Source organism: Lissotriton vulgaris, chromosome 10, assembly GCF_964263255.1.
Source record: "Lissotriton vulgaris chromosome 10, aLisVul1.2, whole genome shotgun sequence".
Lineage (NCBI taxonomy): Eukaryota > Metazoa > Chordata > Amphibia > Caudata > Salamandridae > Lissotriton > Lissotriton vulgaris.
In genome coordinates this window covers 36,598,944-36,620,134 of record NC_141698.1, presented here as the reverse complement: position 1 = coordinate 36,620,134, position 21,191 = coordinate 36,598,944, and the positions used below count along the sequence as shown (strand labels likewise).

The 21,191-nt window shown below is 44.8% G+C and overlaps 1 protein-coding gene across 23 annotated transcripts in view; it reads right to left on the bottom strand.

Moving 5' to 3' along the window:
• Nucleotides 1–21,191, bottom strand: part of LOC147684447 (uncharacterized) — a 1,151,265-nt gene that overhangs the window by 1,020,669 nt on the left and 109,405 nt on the right. For all 23 annotated transcript variants that reach the window (XM_086940390.1, XM_086940377.1, XM_086940386.1 and 20 more), the window contains exon 6: nt 17,683–17,768. In XM_086940390.1, coding sequence (XP_086796516.1) covers nt 17,683–17,768 — 86 coding nt within the window. The remainder of the gene's footprint in view (nt 1–17,682; nt 17,769–21,191) is intronic.

Below are 21,191 nucleotides of genomic sequence, written 5' to 3'. Positions count from 1 at the left end.
GGATGAATCTCCCACTTGTGCATCTGTTGGCTGTGTCTGCTGAGCAGATCCGCTATTTGGTTGTCCTTGCCTGGGAGGTGTTCCGCCATGAGAAAAATGTTTCTTTGAATGTCCCACTTCCACATGCTTTGGGCTAGATGTGATAGATGTGGAGAGTGTGTTCCTCCCTGTTTCTGTATGTAGTACATTGATGTCATGTCCGTCCGGATCAACACAGTTTTGTTTGGTTAAATGTACTTTGAACGCTTTCATTGACAGAAAAATTGCCATCATCTCTAACAAGTTGATGTGCATTTTCTTTTGTTGTGTTGTCCATAGGGCCTGCACTGTGTACTGAAGGACATGGGCTCCCCATCCTGTCAGAGATGAGTCTGACGTCAACACTATTTGTGGTACAGGCTCTTGGAACAGTCGTCCCTTGCAAAGGTTTTGTGTATTCCACCAATGCAGAGAGTTGTATGCACGACTGGTCACCAACACTAGGTCTTTTAATTGTCCTTTAGTCTGGTTCCACTGCCGTGCTAAGCACTGTTGTAGCGGACGCATGTGTAGTCTTGCGTGAGGGACTAGGAAGATGCACGAAGCTATCATGCCTATGAGTTGCATAAACACTCGGGCAGAGAGCGAGTATTGGGGCTTGAACTTGTGGATCAGCAGTTGCATACTGTTTATTATTGCAGTGTTTGGGTATGCTTTTGCTGCCAGCGTATTTATTGTTGCTCCCAGGTACTGCTGTACATGGGACGGCTGGAGATGAGATTTTGGGTAGTTCAATGTGAAGCCTAGACTGTGCAGGAGGTGAATGGTTTGGGACATGTGGCTGGCACATTGCTGGGCCGACTTTGCTTGTATTAGCCAGTCGTCCAGGTACGGATAGACATGAATATGTTGTCTTCTTAAATGTGCAGCTACTGTCACTAGGCATTTTGTGAACACCCTCGGGGCTGTTGTTACACCAAATGGAAGGACTTTGAATTGGTAATGTTGATTTTGTATTGTGAACCTGAGATATTTCCTGTGAGCAGGATGTATTGGTATATGGAAGTATGCATCTTTGAGGTCCAAAGTTACGAGGAAGTCTCCTTGTTGCAGCAGTGGTAAGACTTGTTGTAGAGTGAGCATATGAAAATGCTCTGATAAAATGTATTGATTTAGGGGCCTGAGGATCAATATTGCTCTGAGAGACCCGTCCTTTTTGGGGATGAGGAAGTATAGTGAGTATACCCCTGTACCCTGATGTTCTAATGGTACTAGTTCTATGGCCCCTTTTTGCAGCAAGCTGATGACTTCTTGCTGCAATAAGTTTAGGTGTTCTGCAGACATAGGACGGTGTCTTGGTGGTATGTTGGGTGGTGTGGAGGTTAGCTCTAGGCAACAGCCATTCTGGATAATTTGCCTTACCCACTGTCTGTAGTGATGTTTTGCCAGACTGGTAGGAACTGCTGTAATCGCCCCCCGACTGGTGTTGTATGGTCTGGGGGTAGCGCTAAGAAGTCACTGTTTTGTGTTGGTAGAGGATCTGGTGGTATTATTCCCTCGTCTTCTGCCTTGGTTGTTATTGCTGTGGTATCCATCTCTATTGTTTTTATTGTAGGTGGTTTGCGTATTTGCTTTGTAGATTGAGGTCTGCTGTGATGAGCTCCCTCTTGCAGCACCTCTGTAATTGGAGCGGCGAAAGGAGCCTCTATGCTGTTGGGACTGTAAGGCTCCCATAGACTTAGCTGTTTCAGTGTCTTTTTTCATCTTGTCCAGGATTGTATCTACAGCTGGACCAAACAAATAGTCAGGATTTACTGGCTGGTTTAATAAAGTAGACTGGACTTCGTTTTTGAAACCTTAGATGCGAAGCCACGCATGTCTCCTGAGCATAACACTGGTGTTAACTGATCTTGCCGCTGTATCTGCCACGTCTAGGGCACATTTAATGGAGGCATTAGTTATTAGCTTTCCATCCTGTACTAGGTCTACAGCCTGTTCCTTGTAAGGTTCAAGTAAATACTGGAGAAGTGTCTCTAAGGTGTCATAATGTGCCCTGTCGTACCTAGCTAACAGGGCTTGTGTATTAGATATTCGCCATATATTAGCTGCTTGAGAAGCTACCCTTTTTCCAGAGGCCTCTAAGATCTTTGATTCTTTGTCAGGAGGTGGAGCTTCTCCAGTGGTTTGTGAGTTTGCACGTTTACATGCATTGGATACCACTAAGGAATCCAAAGGCAGTTGTCCCTTAATATATGTGGGGTCTACTGGTGCTGGCCTGTATTTCCTCTCTATTCTGGGGTTAATGACCCGTGCCCTAGTTGTTTCTTTAAATAGGTCACCTGCATGTTTAAGTACCCCTTTTAACATAGGTAGGGTTTTGACAGATCTTTCTGATGTAGCAAAAGTGTCAAAGAGGAAATCCTCCTCAATGGGGTCTGCATGCATCTCTACATTGTGATGGAGGGCTGCCCTATCGATTAGTGCATTAAACGCAGCTGTATCCTCTGTTGGAGAAGGCTTAGCAGGGTATGCAGGTGCATCTGGAATGGGCTGAGAATCACCAGGATGTACTGGGTCTGCCCATGGTTGAGCTTGACTGTCTTGGTCAGGGTCTACTGTGTAATTGTATTCCTCATTATCTTCATAATCCACCTCTTCATCTGAGTGTGTGGGTGTATATGTGTACGTGTTAGGCATAGTTTGTTTTATAGGTTTAAATAGAATAGGTGAAGTAGAACAGTCCTTTTTCTTTTTGAGTGGGATGACATAAGTCTCTTTCAGTTTCTGGTCTGATTTTTCTCTTGTAGAGAGTGACTTTGCCAGAATTAGGGTCAATGTAAAGTGTTGACTGTTCTTCTGATGAGGGGTCTGGATATAAGATCTCCTGCTCAGTAGTTCTCTTGGTTTTGTTTGTTTCGGGTCGACACCGGTTTTCGGGTCGACTGCCTTTGTTTTAGAGGAAGTTGGTAGGCCAAATTTGATTGGTCCGAGAGCTTTCTGTGTTTCAACAGTCTTTTTAGGTTGTGCCTGTTTCTTTGGAGCCGATGTTTTTATTGGTTCAACATTTTTTTGTTGGGTCGATAGTCCCCTTATGACTTTGTAGCATCTTCGGAACCGGTGGTTTTGGCGCGATGCTTTGCGGTCTCGGCCCGATGCCTTTCTTCGGGTCGATTTTCTTCGGCTCAATAGTTTTTTGTTGCACAGCCATTGGTTTGTCGACTCTCTGTTTCGGTTCGACACCTTTTTTGGATCGAGTCCCTTTTTTGTGTTGTCGACTGTTGGCGCCGATCTTATTGGTTCGACTGCCTTTTGTTTTGGAGTGGATCTAGGTGCGCTGGCCTTCGGCTCGACGACCCTTGTGTTCGACTCCGATGGATCGACATAGTTTGGTCCGAAGACCGTATTGTCGACGATCTTCTTTGGGATCGACTCTGATGGATCGACGTAGTTTGGTCCGAAGATGTCTAGTCGATCAGTTTCGGTTTCGTTTTTGGTTCCATAACTTTTAGTTTTGATATCAACAACTTCGGGTTACGTTGATCCGATGGCTCTTTTGTAATATTCTTAGCCGGGCTGTATCGCGGGGCTATAGAATGGGTTTTGAGATCTTGGCTAAGGCCTTCCGGCGATGCCTCGACCTGAGCCTGTGGAACCACAGAAGTGTATGTTTGGGGCGTCGTACTCATGGTTGGCCCCGATTTGGTTGGCCCCGTTTCATCACTGGAGTCGTCTTCGACGGCCCGATCCCTTGTTCGTCGTCTCCTACCTCGACGATGTCTTCTTCTTCGTCAACATAGTAGTTGGAGTCATGCTCTGAATCTTGATCCGAATGTTGATCTGAATCTTCGGCCTCGATGAGATCTTGTTCATAGTCGAAGATATTTTCCAGCTCCGACGCTGGTTTCTGCATGATTAGCCTAGCGGCCCGTCGAACCCGAAGTGTCTTTTTGGATCGAAATTGGGCACAGGCTAGGCAGTCGGTTTCATTATGTTCTGGAGATAAACACTTGTTACATACAGGGTGTTTATCTATATGTGGGTATTTAGAATTACAAAGAGAGCATCTTTTGAATGGACTTCGTTCCATCGACGACTGATCCCCTTGGCGCCGAGAAGGCCTGTGGCCCGATTCGACGTCCTGAGTTGAATAAACTGTAAATAAAGCTGTTGGCACCGATCGAAACAATACCAACGAGTCTGAAGGCCTTTTGGCATTTTAGAAAAGTGTTTTTCGATTCTGAACTTCGAGTAAAGGAAAGTACATCCGAACCCAATGGCGGAAAAAAACAATCTGAGAAGGGAGAGGATGCCCATGCGCACTGTAGTCCAGGGGAGGAGCCACCTATCTCGTGATACTTCGAAGACTCTTCCAGGACAACAATGTGCAATCATCCAGACCCAACACTAGGCGGAGATCTATGCACAGATACGAATTCAGCAGCCCACATGCCTCGAACTGTTTTTATATCATAGAATACGCACAACGTGCCGTTCACTCTGGGCTGAGTTTCCGAAGGCGCCGCCGACACTGCATGCTCTAGAGAACGTGCTGAAATTTCCCTCTCCACGCAAACTTGTTACATGCTTATACACCCGCATGCAAGACACTGCCCCGATAGTGACACCACCTTCTCTCGCACATTGGAACGAGGAGTTAGATCCACCAATGACTGACGCTCAATGGGAATATTGATCCCCAAACTATAAATTAAGGCTGATCCATTTTAAGTATCTGCATAGATACTACAGAACTCCGGTGAGTCTTCATCGTATGGGCCTCCGAGTTAAGAGTGATTGTTGGCGATGTGGCCAGGCCCCAGCCACGTTCTTACATGTGGCATGGCACTGCCGCGGGATTGCAGAGTTTTGGGTGCAAATTTTTGAATCTGTGAATAACATGCTGGGAATGACGCTGGCTCCTTCTCCTGTACTTGGTCTTTTAGGATATGTAAAGGACACTCCGCCCAAGACACGTAAGCTACATGTGCTTCTCCTTTTGTTTGCAAAACGGCAGGTTGCTGTTCACTGGGGCAGACGACGTGTCCCCACTTTGAAGGAGTGGGTTGGGGATGTTACTTACGGGCACGTACAACTCAGCACCTTTTAAGAATTGTTGCCACCTTCCTCTAGACCCCGAGATATATGGGGTCCGTTCCTCTCTTGGAGAGTGGATGCTCGGGTGACAGTTGAGGGGCTGGCGGGGGGGGGGGGGGGAGGGGTGAGTTAACCAAATCCATTGCAGGAAGGATGCGGGTGAACCTCCCGCACATGTCCCATTATAATGAGTAGGAGACGCTGCATTTGGTATGCTGATTGGATGTATAAGTGTACTATTAGTCCTCTTAGGGATTCCTGTATGTTGCATTAGTACCTTTGTGACAACATTGAAGACCAGTATGTACTCTAAATTGTAAATTTAATATTGTATACGAGATTTGGGGAGAGGAGTTACGGAAGGATTGGTCTAAACAAGTGTATACTGTACTGAGACTATGTACCAATGATCCTTGATTACTTCATACCTGACTGGCTTGTTGAAATGTCATGTCATTTTTTGTTTAAAATGCAAATAAAAAAATGTTAAAAAAGTATTTAGGTATACAAAGATATCGAACTCCCAAGACCTAAGAGATGGCAACTTGCTGAAGGCAATAAGATCACGACGGATGCAGGTTTCTTTTTGGATCTCGCTACCACTGTGTGATGGGTAGAGTAGCCATCTCTAAAATGGTGAGGCTCCCCCGCCTCCTATATTTTTTCACTAATTTACCCGTCATAATTCAGCTCAAATTCTTCGTACGCTTGATACACTTCTGTCAGAACTCATTTGGGGTAAGGGACGTGGGAGTCGGCCTTGCAAAATTACAGCTGCGACCTGAAGAGTGAGGTTTTGGCGCACCAGATTTCCGAGCATATTGTATGGCCAGTCAACTGTAGTGGTTATCCTATTGGCTAGCGGGACGACATATCCAGGAAATCGGCTATACACCTCCGCTTCTTAACCAGGGCATTCTTCACAGTCTACTTCTGCGGCAAGCTAAGATTTCACCCAAAGTTCCCCCTTTGCTTGAAACCGCATTAATGTACTGGAAGAAGTCTCTTCAAACACCAAATGGGCCATCCCATACTCTCCCAATATACCCTTGCTCGGGATACCTATTGCAACTGGATTAATCTCGAAAAGAGCCATATCCCCATGGGCACAGGAAGATTGGAGCACTATTTATAGAGGGTACACTAGCAGATCACGAGAATTTTATTCGTACTCTATCTCTTATTATGTCAAACTCCGTAGGTCCCTAATGGGACTGAACCTCCTAAGCATGAACTAGTATATGCAATACACCTAAAGGGAGAAGGACGCCATCTCACCCGTTGGCTCTATAGGGGTATCCGAGCACATTCAGGAATACTTCTAAATCCACTCCGAGCTAAGTGGTCGCTCGAGTTGAGGAGGGAAATGACAGATAAAGAGTGGGCCTCTATTTCAGAAATTCGCAAGAAAGTTGCTGTAACGAAAAATTTAAATACATACAGTACATGATACTGCATAGGGCATACCTCACACCGTACCGCCTTAATCGCATATACCCTAATGCACAGCTTTCCTGCCCTATGTGTCAGGAGTCAGACGCGGACCATATGCTATGGGGGTGTCCTCGTTTACGGGTATACTGGCAAACAATCAGTTACAGAGTGCAGGAGGTCACTGGTACGGCTGTTTGGTCAACGGCGGACAGTTGCAGAGTGGGCCCGATTAAACGCCCCAAGAGACTGAAGGTTCAGTAAAGATTTTCCGAGTAGGCTTTACTCATACCGAAACGTACCATCCCAATGAGGTGGAAATCTGCTTCTCCTCCTACACCACTTTCTTGGCAAACCAAAATAATCCGATGGGGTAAAGCAGAGTGCGACTATTAGGCAAGAAGAATTTCTAGGACTGCATAGTATTCCCATCTCTATGGAATGGGACCAAATGCTAGAGCATTTAAAGCCATAGATTCGCTAACTCCTCAGATATCTCCGATCAGGACCGCTCCAACCACCTCTCCCACATCCCCATTTGTCAATCTGAACGAACCTATATGACTCCATACTACTCCGTCTTTTATTGCCTAGGGATATATAAATGAATATGCTTTGAAATGTTTTGCTTTTAACTAGGTGAATGCAATTTTCTAATATGTTACTCTGTAAAACAGTGGGCCTAGAACTGGGGGAAGGGGCGAAGCTGTTTTTGTTGGTTTTAGTAATGTATAGCTATCTAGATAACCACGAATTTTCGAACATCCGGATATTTACATACACAAGTGACTTGATAACTTATTTTTTCTTCTTCTTAGATAATAAGGCACTGTATCACTCGGAGTTAATATGTACGAGTCTCCTTTTTGTTGTTAAAATTTTGGCTGTAACTCATGACACGTGGTATAGATGCTGAGCTAACTCCTAACCGCATAAGACACATTTGTTGAATAGGTAATTATACTCGCTTTTGTCATGATATTATCTAGAAGCATGACCCAGTTTAGCCCATTCTCATGCAGTATCATGAGTGGGCAGTTTTACTCTCCACTGCTACATATTGTTTGGAGAGTATTATTCTATTTACAGTTGCCAAATTCCCTCTTAGATACAGGATTAGATTGCTTGGACTGAGGCAATAACACTTGAGGACCTATCCGTGGAGAGTACACCCATTTCTGGACAAGTCTCTGTGTAACAACAAGTAAGTCCATTTTGTACTTTACAATACATATTCCTGTATATCGTTAGACCTAGGGAACATAACATAAGTCACAAACTCTTGAGCTCAGTACGAAATAAGCTCTGACCACTCTCACAGCACAACAGGTGCAATCAGGAAAATATACTAATCAAATCTCTGTTTAAACAGATTTCTTTGGATACTCTTATGGCATCGAGATCTTACAGGACACCGCCACATGAAACTGTACTTCAGAAACATTGCGACCATTTACGTTAATCGGTGGGTCTGATATGTTACAAATCGATTAGGTATGACTCACACTTGGTGAAGTAGATTTCTATACTCACATCTTTCCTCAATTGTCACTACATAGGGTAATAATCATTGTAATTCTTCTATCTTATCAGTGATCGAATGGGGTTGATAACCTTTGCTTCTTTACTTTTATCACAACCAACTTATGGTCTATTTTAGTCTATATGGTTTGATTTTGGATCTTTTCACCATCTTGATTCTTATGGCCACAATGGGGCTAGTCACAAACATGTGTTATAACTGTTATAATTCTCACCAATCGTTGTTAAAAAAAAAAACTGTGAAAAAGTATTTTTGTACTTTGTACAAACAACAAACAAAATGTAAGGTATTTACTTTTCCAGCCTTGAAAAGGTCTGAGTAGACGAAACACATGTTGGCAAATTCCTTGCTGGGAGTACCAAAAAAGAATAAATCAACAAGTTGAATCTTCGGACTTTTTGGGACTCTTTCTACTTTGTATTAAGTTATCGTTGGCCTTCTATAAAACGTTGTTTAACCCCTTCGGTGCTCATGACTAGCTCAGCTCGTCATGAGGGACAGTGCTCCTGTGCTCATGACAAGCTGAGCTAGTCATGACCACACCCGTTTTTATTATGGTCCAGCACAGCAGATCAATATCTCAAGCAGCGATGGATACAAAACTTATGATGGTTATATGTATCCAGTATACTTTGGATTATCAGCTTTACTAAGGGGAGTACTGTATACAGCTCTATGTTTATATATATGTACACACGTTAGGTTCTAATGTGTAAGTAGCACCTTTGGTAGTAGGTGAATTGAGCCACAATAGCACCCCAGCTAAATTGCAAGTTGGAATTTACTGATTCACACAAGATCAGTTTACTTTGACACTTATTATCCATTGATTGTGCAGTAATTTCCCATCTAGAGACCACTACTACCTACCTCAACTTAAAAAATGTCTGGAAAGTGTACAGAATTCTTCCTCCTGCAAGAGTAGTTCAAATATAAACATACTTCTGCAGCCCAACCCCATAACACTTCCCAAAGACCACTGTAGTGTTGTGCTGACGCAACATTGTTTTCCAGAGGTGGCCAAACATCTGACCTTTGGGTCAATACGCTCTCTGAAGAAGGGTAGGTCTTTGCAAGTTTGGAGTTAAAAAGAGTGGCAACAAATCTGATCTTCTAGGAAAAGATTACACAGTTTTTATGGTTTTCAGCAAAAACCTAAGAGGTAAGAGTCCTGAGGGTAAATGTCCAGCTGAACTATGCCACCTACCTGGATGAAGCAATGATTAGACAAATATTCAGGTTTAATACCTAGGGATCTTCTGCAGCCATAGAATGAAACAGAGGTAAAAATGTTGGTAAAGACTCAGGGAGTTTTATTTAGTATATAGGGTCAAGTCCAATAATAATATAGCTATCCAACCCTGAAATCGAGCTACCTCATATCCGAGACAAGGGCACCTATTCTGGAGGACAACCTAACAGACGCCTACAGGCCTTGGATCGTTAATATCTCAACAAGTTCCTTACACTGAATGGATTTGAAAACTAGGATTAAGTAAAGAACTCCACCCCCTTCAATTGAAGGAAAGTATTGGCACTAATAGCCATTACCGCTTTATGACGCGGGGGAGAAGAATCGCCGCAACCTTACCTACCTTTTTATGACATTTCAACTAAGGAACAGGTGGCCTGGATTTTGGCTAACAGAAGAGAAGGCTAAAGATGAGGAAAATGAGAAAAAAAGTTTAAAAACAGGGATCAAATGTAGACTGGGGCCCCTAAAAGCAAATTCCTGAGAGTAAGAAGAGCATTTGTAGAATGAGACAATTGGGTGGGAAAAAAGGAAGTGGTACGGGTGCCCATACAAACGGTAGAACAGAACATGCCCAACAATAAAATATTCCCAAATTTGCAGTACAGAGTGCACAAGACTCTGCTGAACTGAAACCGATGCAGTGCAATCACTCAGTGGTGTGGCATGCAGAGACTGAGGAGTGAACTTTTTACAGATTTGAGACTTAAATCAAGAGAAGCTATGACATACCTTGAATGACTCAGTAAGCTCACATTTGACCCACTCAAGTGTACATTCTACATCTAACTCTACACAGTTGTATATTAAGGGGATATGGTCTGACCATCAGGTTTGAAGCTAAATAAAGCTTTTTCAACATAGATTTATTCAGCTGGGTGGGTATGGTACTTTCCTTCTAGCGAAAGTGTGTCTTTCTTGGTATAGCTTCAGTAAGCATTGCAGACGTATTACAAGCGATATGTGACACATGCGATTGTTAGATAACATTTGGCCTCCCTTTCAAGGGACAAAGTTTGCTACAAGTAATTACCGTTTTCTTCTCATCATGGGAACTTTACTGACATTCATGAAAACTTAAATTATTAGCAATCTCGTCTTCTTACTCACAAATAATATACTTATGAAGAAGAAATAAAGCGGAGGTGGACTGACGTATTTAATTATTATTATTATTATTATATTTAAACGTATAATGCGCAACAGCTACCCACAGTGGGTTTCCCGGCGCAAGGGATAGACTGAAGAAGAAAACAAACCTCTCAAACAGCACCATGAATCAGCTAAGCGGCATGAAGATTATTGGAAGAGTAAAGTTTTTAATTTTTTCCTAAAACTGAAAAGGTTGGTTTCTGATTTCAGAGTGGTGGGTAGGGGTTCTAATATAACTAGCCCCAAAAAGCTTTTCCTGAAAAGCTTGGCCCACTGAGTGTACATGGAGGAGTCATGCTGAGAAGCAGTAAACTTTGAAAACGTATGGACTGCTCTCCAAGCAGCTGCTCCACAAAACATAGCAATATCGATGTACCTAAAAGTACCTGCAACTGCTACTTTTCCCCTACGGGACAAAGCCCATAACATTTGGTTTGCCAATGGTATCCAGGTTATTATAAAGTAAATACAATCTGTGGGAGGTAAATTGCTTGGATGTTGCCATACATCTACAGAGGGGGGCAAAACTGCTTGTATTTTAGGAGGTTTTCTGTCAAATTTCTATTGGAAAACACTCTTCACACTGGGGTGCTAGGGTAACTTGTTGTCGGGTCTGGGGACAAAGTGGGAAGTAATGTGGTCTAATATGCAAACGTGCGATAACCCTCAGGTGTGATGTCAAATGTGTAAAAAAAAAAGTCTGGTACTTATTAGTAAACAGTGGATGCAAGACTCATGCATACAGAAGTGGATGCAACATTAAAGGGTACTATCCACAAAAAGTGCTATTGCTTTGTACACGAGGTGGAGGAATGGTACTTTATTTTAGATCTGATGCTAAGCTTCTAATGTGAAAGTGAACATTTTCTTTAGGAGAAAACGTCCAAGTGCTTCCATAAAATGCCTTTAGTCAATGTTACCGAAAACAAAGATCTTGGATGTTTTTCCCCAAACATCATGACTGCCGACAAGTGCACTCTTAATGAAGATGCTTAGCCACATACAAGAGAAAGAGAAGTAACCTTTCTTGATAGCAAATAAATGTGTCAACATCCCTATCCAAACTCTAGATGCAGGACTACTTCAACTTAAATGTGTATGGGAGCCCATTTTGCTTACCTGAGTGATCACATGCAAACTGGTCTAACATTTAAATGTTCATGAAGTAATATTTCAGGAGTCAATCTGCCAAGGTCAACTACTATAAATTGCAATGTAGCATTCAGACTTGTGCTCTAGACAACATATCGATAACACACTACATGCTCCTATGTGACTATTCTGATAGACGAAGCAGGTTTGTGAACCAACACTGGCTCACCAAATGAAGAGCTATTGTCAACCTTGTGACTTATTTCAGTTTCATAATTTACACTAGTTATTGAGGGGACAGGTAGAAAATCATGAAGGAATGTTCCAACACCTTTTGCAAAGTGCATTCTCTTTTAATCTGGGCTCCTAGTCCATGAAATAAAGTGCTTAGTGTAGGAGGCTGGCTTAGTATTTGGTGCACATTTATTCAAGTGCTGCACCTTGTACTAATCCAGGCAACCCTTCCGGCGAGCCCCTGGCTGACCAGCAGGCCCCACCTGCTAAGGGCGCGAAGGACACCAGGGTTGGCCCAGGTGCTTTTGACTGCCTCAAGTAGGCTTTTCTGCCAAGTTCCTCTCCCCCAGCGACTCCCCTGCCCCAGGGGACAGTGACCAGGCGGACGTAGAAGACGAGGCTGGCCTGTAGGGCGCACCTCTCATTCGGTGCCCACCCCTGGCGCGCAGAACCTCTGTGCTGACAAGTTGGACCCTGATGACATTTTTCATCCGAGGTCCTCGGACTGGGCCCCTTTGGACAAGGTTGCGCAATATGTCGCCAGCCGGATTCACCAGCCGCTGGAGCCATCGGCTGGTAAATGCCTTAGGGCGGAGTGCCCTCGCCCCTCTCTCGAAGCGAAAGTGACCGCCACACCAGACACTGACCCCCAGATGGCCACGTTCCTCCAAAAATTTGTCAAGGACCCTAAGAAGGGCATTGATAGATCTTGGCGAGCTTGTCAAGACAAGCTTTTGGACACATTGGGCCTGATCACTAAAATCCTCGACATGGCGGCAGAGGCTAAGGCGTCTGGGTCCCTCATCTCTCCCGAGCAACTCTCTTCTTGGGCCCAACGCGTAGTGGTGTTCCCTGGGCAAAGCCAATTGTGCTATTTCGAAGGAGCGGCGCAGGTCCCTGTTGATTAAGGTAGACCCCAAATTGGGGGACCTGGCTGATTCGGAGGCAGGACCAGTCGCGCAAGGAGGTCTCTTTGGTAAACCTTTCATTAAGGAGCTAGGGAGGTTCGTCACTACCTTTACCTCCCTAGACAAGGCTCAGTCCTCCATTAGGAAGCTGTTCTGCCCTTGGGTTTTCCGAGGGACTGGACGAGGCAGGGGCCGCTTTATCGTCCCAACCAACACAGGGGACAAGGCTCCAACCACGGCCAGGACTAGGATCAAGCACGGTTGGGAACTTTTATCCCACAAGAGGACGACGCGGCAACCACCGAGGCAGTAGAGGCGGTGGCGCCTCAAGCTCTTCCAGTGAGTGTTCTCCCTTCTTCCCTTCTGAAAGTGGGGGGTCGTCTGGCGCATTTTACCCCCGGCTTGGACTTCCATCACGGGGGATGCCTGGGTCTTGCAAACCGTACGAGGTTTTCACATAGAGTTTCACAGGGAACCTTCTCAATCTGTTACCCTGCATCCGCTATGTTTTTAGTCCGCAGACGCTGCTTTAGTGGACCAGGAGGTCCGGTCTCTTCTGGACAATGGAGCGATCGCAGAAATCCTGCCCCATCCCAGAGGTTTTATCAGCAACCTCTTCCTGGTGGACAAGACGGACGGGGGTCAGCGACCCTTCATCAACTTGCAGGAATTCAACGAGTGGCTGGTTTACCATCAATTCAAGATGGAAGGAATCCATCTGCTTCGCGATATACTCCGGCCCAACGACTGGACAGCGTGTCTCGACCTCAAGGACGTCTTCCTCGTGATCCCCATCTTCCCGCCTCACCGGCAATTTCACTGGCTGAGCAGGACATACAAATTCATGACTCTCCTGTTCGGTCTATCATCTGCCCCTTGGTGTTTTACCAAGGTACTCAGACCGGTGATAACGGGAACGAGGCTCATCGTCTATCTGGACGATATTCTTCTGTTGGCCCAGTGCCCCAATGCTCTCTCGTGTCAGCTACAGACCACGGTCAACCTCCTTCAGAGCTTCTGATTTGAGTCAACGAGGCCAAGTCCACCCTGGTTCCAGCTCAGAAGGTAATTTTTCTTGGTTTCTTAATTAACTCCGTAGAGTCTACTCTCAACCCCCGTCTTGCAAAATGACAGATCCAGCACGAGATTCGGAAATCCCTCTCCCAGACACAATCTCCCACAGGAAATTGGCCTCTATAGTGGGCCTTCTCTGGGCCTCGATCCAGGCTATATTTCCAGGACCTCTCCACTACTGAGCCCTCCAACGCCTCAAAGTCACGCACCTGCTCAGAGGCCTTTCTTACTCTCAGAAGGTGAGTCTCTCGGGGGATGCCAGAGAGGAGCTCCAGTGGTGGCTCACCAACATGGAAGCTTAGAATGGGAGAGCAATTTTTCAGTTCCACACCAGATATCATCAAATCAGACGTGAGCACGTCCGGCTGGGGCGCGAGGTTGTGGTAACCTCACCACAGGGGATGTGGTCACCACGAGAACAACGCTTACACATCAACTGTATGGAGCTCTTAACAGGCTCATTCGCGATCCAGTGCTAGACCAAGAAGTCGATCCGGTCCTGCGTCCTTCTCAAGAATGACAATATTTCGGCATTCCAATATATCAACCACCTTGGGGGCACGCGGTGAGATCTCTCCGATCTTGCAGCAAATTTCTGGCAGTACTGCCTAGATCATCAGATCTCTGTTACAGCGGAGTACCTTCCGGGCCGCGACAACCAGGTGGCGGACTTCCAATCACGCCACTTTCACGACAAGTCTCTGGAAGTTGCATCCAGGGGTGTTTGCAGATCTCCAGAGCGTCTGGGGTCCCTTTTCTGTGGATCTCTTTACCTATAGCCTGGACCACCAGGTTCTTCAGCTGGAGACCGAATACTCGCTGAGAGGACGGATGCGTTCCTGCAGAACTGGCAGGAGGAAGCAGGTTATGCATTTCCTCAGTTTGCCATGATAACACTGGTCTGAGGTTCAAGTTCGAAAATTTGTATAGCGCAACCCAGAGGGTCTCAAGGCGCTTGAGGGGGGTGCTTTACTTATCGAATATCCAAGTTTTTAGTTGCTTTCTGAAGGAGAGGTGGTTCTGTGCAAGGTGGAGGTGGGTGGGGAGGGAATTCCAGGTCTTGGCCGCTAAGTAGGAGAAGGATGTAGGATGAGGGCAGCTGTTTCTCCGTTGTCCAGTAGAGTTCGAATGTCGTCTGTTGCTGCGATGAGGGCGGTTTCGGTGCTGTGTTTGGCTCGGAAGCCGGACTGTGAGGGGTCGAGGGATTTGTTGGATTCGAGGAAGGCGGCGAGCTGACTGTTGACGGCTTTCTCAATGACTTTAGCAGGGAATGGGAGGAGCGAGATGGGGCGGTAGTTCTTAAGTTCAGTGGGGTCTGCTGTGGGTTTCTTTAGAAGGGCGCTGAGTTTGGCATGTTTCCAGCTTTCCGGGAAGGTAGCGGAGTTGAAGGAGCAGTTGATGACGTCACGGAGATGGGGTGCGATAATGGAGTCTGCTTTGTTGAAAATGTTGTGGGGGCATGGGTCGGTTGGCGATCCCGAGTGGATGGAGTTCATCAGGCGGATGGTGTCTTCAGAGACGCCAGAGAGCAGATGTGGTGCTCATCTCGGCGATTTGGAGATTGCAAGTTTGGTTTAGAGTTCTTCTGGAACTTTCTGGGGATTCTCCAATCCCTCTCCCCTGATTTAGACTATCCTTCTCAATCCGGACAAGGATCCTCATCCGCTATTTGCACAAGGCTCCCTGGCCCTGATGGCGTGGCGGATTACAGGAGGCGATGGGTGGTCCCAGGGCTTTCGGAGCTGAGAAATTCATGTCCAAGGCCTGGGCTGACAGTACTGTCAAGCGCTACCGCTCCACGTGGAGAAGATGGTATCTTTGGAGTTTGCGACGGAGTGGATGAGACCTCCATCCTGAATTTTTGTCCGCCCTCGCAGAGGAAACCTGGCTTTTAGAACCATCAATACTTTCCGTTCGGCCATCTCAGCTGGCCACGCTGTGGTGGATGGCTCTCCGGTGGGAGAGTACCCCTTGGTGTGTCACCATCTCCGAGGCATTCGCCTTTCCTTGCCTCCGGAGCCTCAATATTCACAGCTCTGGGACGTTAATCAGGTCTTGAACTTGTTTCTGTCCTGCCAGCCGATAAGATACAATCTAGGAAGGCACTCTCGGCGAAGCCGGCCATGATTCTGTGCCTGGTCTCTTGTAGACATGTTTCGGATGTCAGGGCCCTGGATGTCTCAGGTAGGATTTTCTCCCCAACGACCTTCACCATCTGTCGCGCACTATATGCGGGACGAAATACATCTTTACCCTGCTTTCCCGGACTCCCCGAAGTTGTGTGTTGTGTCTTGCCTTAAAGCTTATGAGGATTTGTCAGAAGAGTTTCGACCTCCAGGAGAACGTCAGTTGCTCATTGCGCTCAAAAAACCCCACAAGGTCGTGTCTTCCCCCACTATTGCCCGTTGGGTTAGGTGGGTGAAACCGGTATAGCTCTACGTGAGTTCGGGGCTCACTCTACTAGAGGGGCAATGGCCTCCAAAGCAATTTCCCTGGGAGCTTGTCTGGAAGACATTCTGAATGCAGCAGACTGATCTTCAGATTCTACCTTTAAGTGGTTTTACTTCAAATCGGTTATTGATATGGCTCACTTGGTCGTGAGCAAGCTTTCAACAAGCATAATCTTCGCCTCCGGTCCAGACAAATCGAATGAAACATTTCCAAGCTATCGTAACAGAAAGTTTCAATTCTATTTAGGACTCGGATGCGAGGATTATCCCACCCAGGGTACAAGTTCCTTTGGTTACCTACCCACCCTCGTACTGGGGTAAGTAAGCTCTTTACTGTTGATGTTTATGCATTTTGACAGTCCTATGAATGTCCTTGGGATGAGTTTCCTCCTACGGGGTTAAACCTTAGCCATTTTTATCGCTTATGCTTTGCCTTTGATTTTCTACAGGCGACTCTAATAAACAAGATTCATGAAGGGTCCTTGTTGGCTGAGCTCTAGCGACAAAAGAAAAGGAATGAACACTGACAGAGGACTATCGGCACCCTGGAGACCAGTGATTGGTGCAGAATGACTGTACACTCTATCCTAGACACTATTGTTTTAACTGTGTTATTCCCTATGTTCCATGGGAATAGTAGTTTTGTTTGACTTCAAATGGTTGCTGTCTAATAAAGTGAAGAAGGAACAGCATAATCCTCGCCTCCGAGTCCTTGATAGAATTGAAACTTTCCATTACGATAGCTAGGAAATGTTTCATTCTACAGCGATCAACATGTTGTCTAATGGGTATTTGTATCCAACCCAGACAGGTCATAGAATTCTCACCACCTCTAAGCCTGACAGGACAGAAGTGGAGTCCCAAAGTCATCCAGTAAGAACAGGAGAAAAGCCATCCTTCGCCTGCATCCCTGAACTAAACCATAAGAGCTGCAGGCATAAGAGGTGTGGCACAGAAATACACTGCAGGAACAGGAAGACTGCTCTCCTTCCCCTCCCTCCCTCCCTCTTCCCCACAACGATCTGAGAGGGTGCAATACCAACTACTGATATTCACTAGATGTCCAACTTGAGGGTAAAGCTGACAGGGTGACTGGAAAAAGCCCAAAAGAGCCCACATATCTCGGGTACACATCAAAGGAAACCCATACCTCACTCACAGCAGTCATTCATATTGCCACTTGTACTCTAGATCTGGGGATGAAGATGGGAGGAATAAGGTGGAAAACAGAAAGAGAATGTCTGCTTCATCTGTCATGTTAACATCTTATTTATTATTGATTTAAAACAGATATCACCTGCCTTTAGCCTTCAAAAGCTTCAGATTAAAGCACACATTCCTCTATGCTGCACGTCAACATGCCAGACCTGCCTTTGCTAAAAACTGATCAGAGTACACTGAAGAGCTACTAATGAAGAACACATTTCACTACAACTGAAGCAGAACAACATTATCTGCATTTCAAATACTAACCTTTGCAGTCTGAACAAAACCAGTGGATTAACTTTTTCTTGCCGAACAGCACTCCAGAAAACCATGTTTTACAGCCTTCGCAGCATCTGAACCAAAATAAAATGTTAGTGTCCTGGAAGCTTAAACAAAGAATACATGAATGAATAATCATCTTTATTCAATTTGATAAACAAACCACAAAAGCATATAAATAACAGTCATTAAAAATGATTCACAGAAATACAGTTCTGCTAAAATGAGCTAAAATATAATATCATCAGTGGAAAGTCCTTAACCTACTATGCATATCCTCATTGAATAGGAATACATACCAAGAGGCCCCTTAGAGGGTTTTTTTCCCGTCCCATGTGAAAGACTGATTTTTTTCCCCCAGTATATTTAATTCAAGAAAAAACAAGTTATTTACATGTACACTGTGACTCCCGAGTAGTGATATCTGTCAGATTCACATGCTTGAATCTTCCCCATCCTCATGGAGGGTGTCCCACAATAACAGAAGAAATAGCGGCAATAAAACATCACCATGGACCTCCGTAGAACAGAAAACTCACTAAAGAAAATGTTAAGTCTCATTTTAAAACATTCAAATTTCAGCCAAACACAGCAGAGACCTCAGAGTTCCCTTCCCCACAGAGTCACCATGCGTCAGATTTCATGCACAAGTGTACAGTTATACAAAACTCTGAGGTAATTGGCGAGTCTAATCGGGGAGGAGGGAGGGTCGCATGTGAATCTATAAAAGATACCAATACTGGAGTACCACACTGTACAGGTAACTTGTTTTTTCTCCAGTATTGTATCTTTTATAGATTCACATGCTTTAATCCGACTAGTAAGCAGTTTAAGCACAATAAAAGAAAAAGAAAGGTGGTGGACAGGTGAACCATCCCAGTAGGACGTAAACTTGTACCATCAGATACCAAGAAAAGAATAATAAGCATACAAATTTAGTATGTAAAGAACATAGAAGGCTAAAAGCGGACTACCTTAGGCAAAGAGACGTCTAAGTATAGCTTGTTCAACAGCGATATCTGCCTTCTTCCAACCATCAAGGCAGAAATGCTTCGTGAATGTGTGATCGTTCGCCCACTTTGCCTCCCTGCATAGGTCAGGGAGGGATGCTCACGCAAACAGGTCAGAGGAAGTCCCCAATTTCCTAGTTGAGTGAGCTTGTGTTTTTGCAGGAAGCGGGCGGCCAGGCTCTTCTTGACAGAAGGTAATCGTTGCGGTAACCCAACAAGCAATGCTGGCCCGTGTCAAGGATTGTCCTTTCCTAGGTGCCGAGAAAGATCAGCAGCTGAGAGGATTTACGGAAGATCTTCGTTCTTTGTAGATCATTTTAAACAACTTTTAATGTCCAGAGAATGCAACGCCCTGTCCACTGTGGAGGAAGGATTAGAAAAGAACGTTTGTAAGAATCGGTTAATTGAGGTGGTAAGTTGAAGGCCGTTTTCACTAAAGGAAAAAAACGGGCACTTCTGTTATCAACTTCACCTATTGGGGCTTTTTTTCAGCTAACCGTGTAGGTGATCCTTCACAGAGGAATGATTCTAGCTACTCAAACATTCCAATATTATAGACCAGCACAGTTGTGCGCAAAAAATTGAACAGGTATCAGGCTTCATCATTGCCCATCCCACATTCGACAAAGAATCCTCTAATGGCGAACAAGCCCATATTAAGGCTGTAGTACCAATATTAGTAGGAAATTAAGGTGAAAAGGGAAAGAAAAAAGGTGGGGTGGTCCAATAAAAATCCCTGCCGCCTGCCAGTCACCTATTCTAAATTGTATTCATTGGTGGTGGAGGAATGATTAAAAACATGAAATACAGGACAATAATAACACTGTTATGGTGCTAGTTGTCTGCTAAATCAGGTAGCACATAGAGACCTACTGCTAAGACCTTAAAAAAAAATCCTTCACTCTTTTATCCCTCCACTATCCTATTCAATCCAAATTAACAGATTAACATGCTCACTTCTCAAATTCCATATTCAACTATACTAATATACTACCCAAATAACTGAATAACATATCCACTACTCAAATTACTTCATATTTATACTATATTTATTTTCAACAATAATCCTTTATGAGTTCCGGAGTGGCGTGCTACTCGCCAGAAAAGCGCTTCAACACCCATTAGGGGTAACAAGTGCTATATGAATGCAAATCTTTTCTTCCCCTTTTTATCCCTCTGCTATTCTTCTCACTCCAAGTAACTGACTAATATCCACCACATAAATTACTTCATATTTCACGACATTAATTCACCACTGATCCTTTATAGGCTGCCTAAATAGCGTGCGTCAACAAGCGCTATATAAATACAAACCTCTGTCCTCCTCTATCCTTCTGCTATCATTCCAAATCCAAATAACTGACTAACCTATCCACCACTTAAAATGTACTTTCATGTTTCACTATACTAATTCAACACTGATCCTCTATGGGTCCCGGAGTAGCGTGCTACTCGCCGAAAACGCGCTTCGATGCCTCGTCCGGGGTAGTAAGCGCTATATAAAGAAAATGATACTTAGCAGTATGCATCTGTTCTTGGCATGTAGGGCTGCTGACATTAATTTCTAAGCATAGATCGCCGCCTAGTGTTGGGTCCGGATGTTTGCACCTTGTTGTCTTGGAAGAGTCTTCGAAGTATCACGAGATAGGTGACTCCTCCCCTGGACTACAGTGCGCATGAGCATCTTCTCCATATTCAGATTGTTTTTTGCACTGTGGTAAAGATGGAGGATAGGAAAGTAAGAGATGACCATGTAAATGTATGTAAGAAGGATAAGTCTGCAGCTGTGACAGGCACCGGGGAGAAGGGTGGGCGATATGAATGTCAGCAGCCCTACATGCCAAGAACAGATGCATACTGGTAAGTAGCATTTTCAGTTCGAGGCATGTGGGCTGCTGAATTTATATCTAAGCATAGACTTTATAGCAGTTTCTCCTCTAGCGGTGGTCACCTGTACCAGCTGCAGTGGTTTGAAAAAGAGTTTTAAGGACAGCCTGGCCTACAGCAGCTTGTTGCTTAGCTTGCACGTCCACACAGTTGTGTTTAGTGAAAGTGTGTATGGTAGACCATGTAGCTGCCCTACATATGTCTTCTAGGGGAATATGTCCTAGGAAAGCCATGGATGCCCCCATTTTGCGCGGTGAGTGGGCTTTTGGGGGAACTGTTAAAGTGTGCTTTGCCTTTTGATAGCATATTTGAATGCATTTAACTATCCATCTGGCTAATCCTGTTTTTGAAATGGGATTACCCTTATGTTGTGGAGAAAAGGCAACAAATAGTTGCTTTGTTTTTCTGAATGATTTAGTTTTGTCAACGTAACATAGCAGAGCTCTCCTGACATCTAGTGTGTGTAGGGCTCTTTCAGCCACAGACTGCGGGTTTTGAAAGAAAACTGGCAATTCTATGGACTGATTGATGTGGAAAGTGGATATAACTTTTGGCATAAATTTAGGATTAGTACGAAGCACTACCTTATTGTGGTGTATT